Below are 2681 nucleotides of genomic sequence, written 5' to 3' on the forward strand. Positions count from 1 at the left end.
TTAACAGCAACAACCACAATCCCTTTGTGGAGTCCTGGAGTGGCATTGTAGGATAAAGCACTGGACTGAAAGGTTGGTTTGAACCTCAAGGTCAGCAATTCAAACTAACCAGCAGCTCCTTAGAAACCCTATACAAGCTCGCTATGAGTTGGAACTGACTCAACGGCACTTAACAACCACCACAACAATCCCTTTTCCTGGACCACGGGCAGAAGTTGCTTAGGCTCAAAAAGGAAACAGGCTTACTTAAATCAGGACTTCTCAATCTTGGAAGTGTTATTAACATTTTGACCAGATAATTTTCTGCTATCCATATATGTATTATAGAGGATGTTTGTTGGTATCATTTGCTTCTTTTCACTAGATTCCAGTAGCAAGTGCCGCACTCCCTCACCCAGGGGAGACAATAAAAATGGTCTCCAGACATTTGCCAAATGTTCCTGGGGAAAACTCTCTCCGCATACTCCACCCCAAGAAAACCACTGATACATGCTGAAGCATCCAAGTCCAAGGTTAACTTGATTTGCTGCTAACTGAAAGATTGTGCATTTGAATACACCCAGAAATGTGTAGGAGAAAGTTCTGATGATCTACTTTGAAAACTCTGTGGAGCAAAGTTCTACTTTGACACATACAGAGAATCAGGATGACGGCAACCATTGTTCATTTCCTTCAGAGTGACAAGAAAGGAGGAGTGTGGGGGTGAGGGCAAGTGGGGGTAACTCACATTGTAGGACCGGCCGTGCCTCTGCCTCCACTGGACCAGCACGACCTGTGCGATGGCTAGAGCACAGAGGAAGATCAAGATCATCTCCACGTGCATGGACTCGTGGCCCCGATGCACCTTGTACATCCTCTCCTGCTGAAGGCTGGAACCGGCAAAAGAAACCATCTGAAAAAGCCCTTGACTCTTGCACATTTAGCAAACAAACACACACACACACACATACAAACAGACTCACAGGAGGCAACTGGAGGTTTCAACAGTGGGGGTTATTAAGCTTTAATAATAGATGATTGTTTAAATAATTATTTCTTGGTTCCTTATATGCTCCAGGTTTAGGAAAGGCATAGGTGAAAGGAAAAGCCTAGTTCTATCTGCAAAACAAATTCCTCCCAACCCTTCGCTTTCTGGTTGGTTTTGTCTTCAGCTTTGTCTTTTCAAACTCAGGAATGGAGCTGAGGGCACTAATCACCAAAGACTTTAGCTCCAGTCCTGGATCTGCTACTTAATCACCTCGCAACCTTGGGAAGCCACTGATCTCTTGTGAGACTTAGTTTTCTCATTTGCAAATTTAAGGTATCTCCCCCTTTGTATCTCATAGACTTATAAAACTGAAATGAATATGTGATTTTATTTGTACCTATATCATGAAGTCCTGGTGTGGTGCTGTAGGGTAAACCAAAGGACTGCAAACCTGAAGGTTGGTGGTTCAAATCCACCAGCTGCTCCTCATAATCCCTATAAAGGATCACATTGAGTTGGTACCAACTCAACAGCACTAAGCAATGAGAACATATCAGGAATAACTATAATTATTAGGAGGAATCATATAAAATTGCCATTTTTGAAAGTAAAAAACAATTGTTGTTAGGTGCCATCGGGTTGGTACTGATTCATAGCAACTTTATGCACAATAGAATATTAATAATTTCAAGTAACTTCCAAGATTTTCAAGTCAAAAGATACACTGCAATGGCACCTATGCAGAGGAGAGTATATTGTTCTTGGGGCTATGCAAAGTTCCTGAGCCAGTGTATAAACTGTTCTCATTACAAGGAGAAAGTATTGGTCCACGCATTATCTTGTTGTTATTGTTAGGTGCTGTTGAGTTGGTTCCAACTCGTAGTGACCCCATGCACAGCAGAACAAAAACACTGTCTAGTCCTGTGCCATCTTCATAGTTGCTGCTACGTTTGAACCCATTGCTGCTGGGGGGCGGGGGGTGGTCCTCCTCTTTTTCACCGACCCTCCACTTTTCCAAGCATGATGTCCTTCCCAGGTACTGGTACTTCCTGATAAGTATGATTTTAGACCTGCACAAACGTTCGGATGATGGTTGAATGTTTCCATTTATGGTTGGACTTCTATTTTGTACAACGGTAGAGAAAGTCACTAAGATGCTCTATCATCTGGTTTAATGCCCTACAGCAGAAGTGGCCTTAAAGAAAGGCTATAACAGTCCTTCTCAACGTTGGTAAAAAAGCAAAACTCACTACCATCAAGCCAATCCAACTCACAGCAACTCTACCTCAGAAGTTGTAAATGTTTATGGGAGCTGAGAGCCTCACCTTCCTCAGAGTGTCTGGTGGGTTTGAAGCGCCCACTTGCCAGTTAGCAGTCCAGTGTTTAACCTACAGCACTACCTGGGCTCCTTCCATCTTGGCTGTTGTTGTTGCTGTTAAGTGCCGTTGAGTCAGTTCCGACCCATAGCAATGCTGTATAGGGTTTCTGAGGAGCACCTGGTGAGTTTGAACCGCCAATCCTGCAGTTCAAACTGACCTTGTGTTTGAGTGCTTATCTTACATCACCATACCAGGGCTCCTTGTTGTTGTTGTTGTTAAGTGGCATTGAGTTGTTTCTGACTCAGTGATCCAGTTTAGGGTTTCTAAGGAACAGCTGGTGGGTTTGAATTGCTGGCCTTGTGGTTCACAGCCCAGTGCTGATCTTGCAGCACCAC

At 43.7% G+C, this 2681-nt stretch overlaps 1 protein-coding gene across 1 annotated transcript in view; it reads right to left on the reverse strand.

Moving 5' to 3' along the window:
• RNF175 (ring finger protein 175) overlaps positions 1–919 on the reverse strand; it is a 49374-nt gene extending 48455 nt beyond the window's left edge. Inside the window, exon 1 of the mRNA XM_006875508.1 lies at positions 658–919. Within this exon, the coding sequence (XP_006875570.1) occupies positions 658–919 (262 nt within the window). The remainder of the gene's footprint in view (positions 1–657) is intronic.
• Positions 920–2681: the final 1762 nt, after the last annotated feature.

Source organism: Chrysochloris asiatica, unplaced genomic scaffold (assembly GCF_000296735.1).
Source record: "Chrysochloris asiatica unplaced genomic scaffold, ChrAsi1.0 scaffold00329, whole genome shotgun sequence".
Classification (NCBI taxonomy): domain Eukaryota; kingdom Metazoa; phylum Chordata; class Mammalia; order Afrosoricida; family Chrysochloridae; genus Chrysochloris; species Chrysochloris asiatica.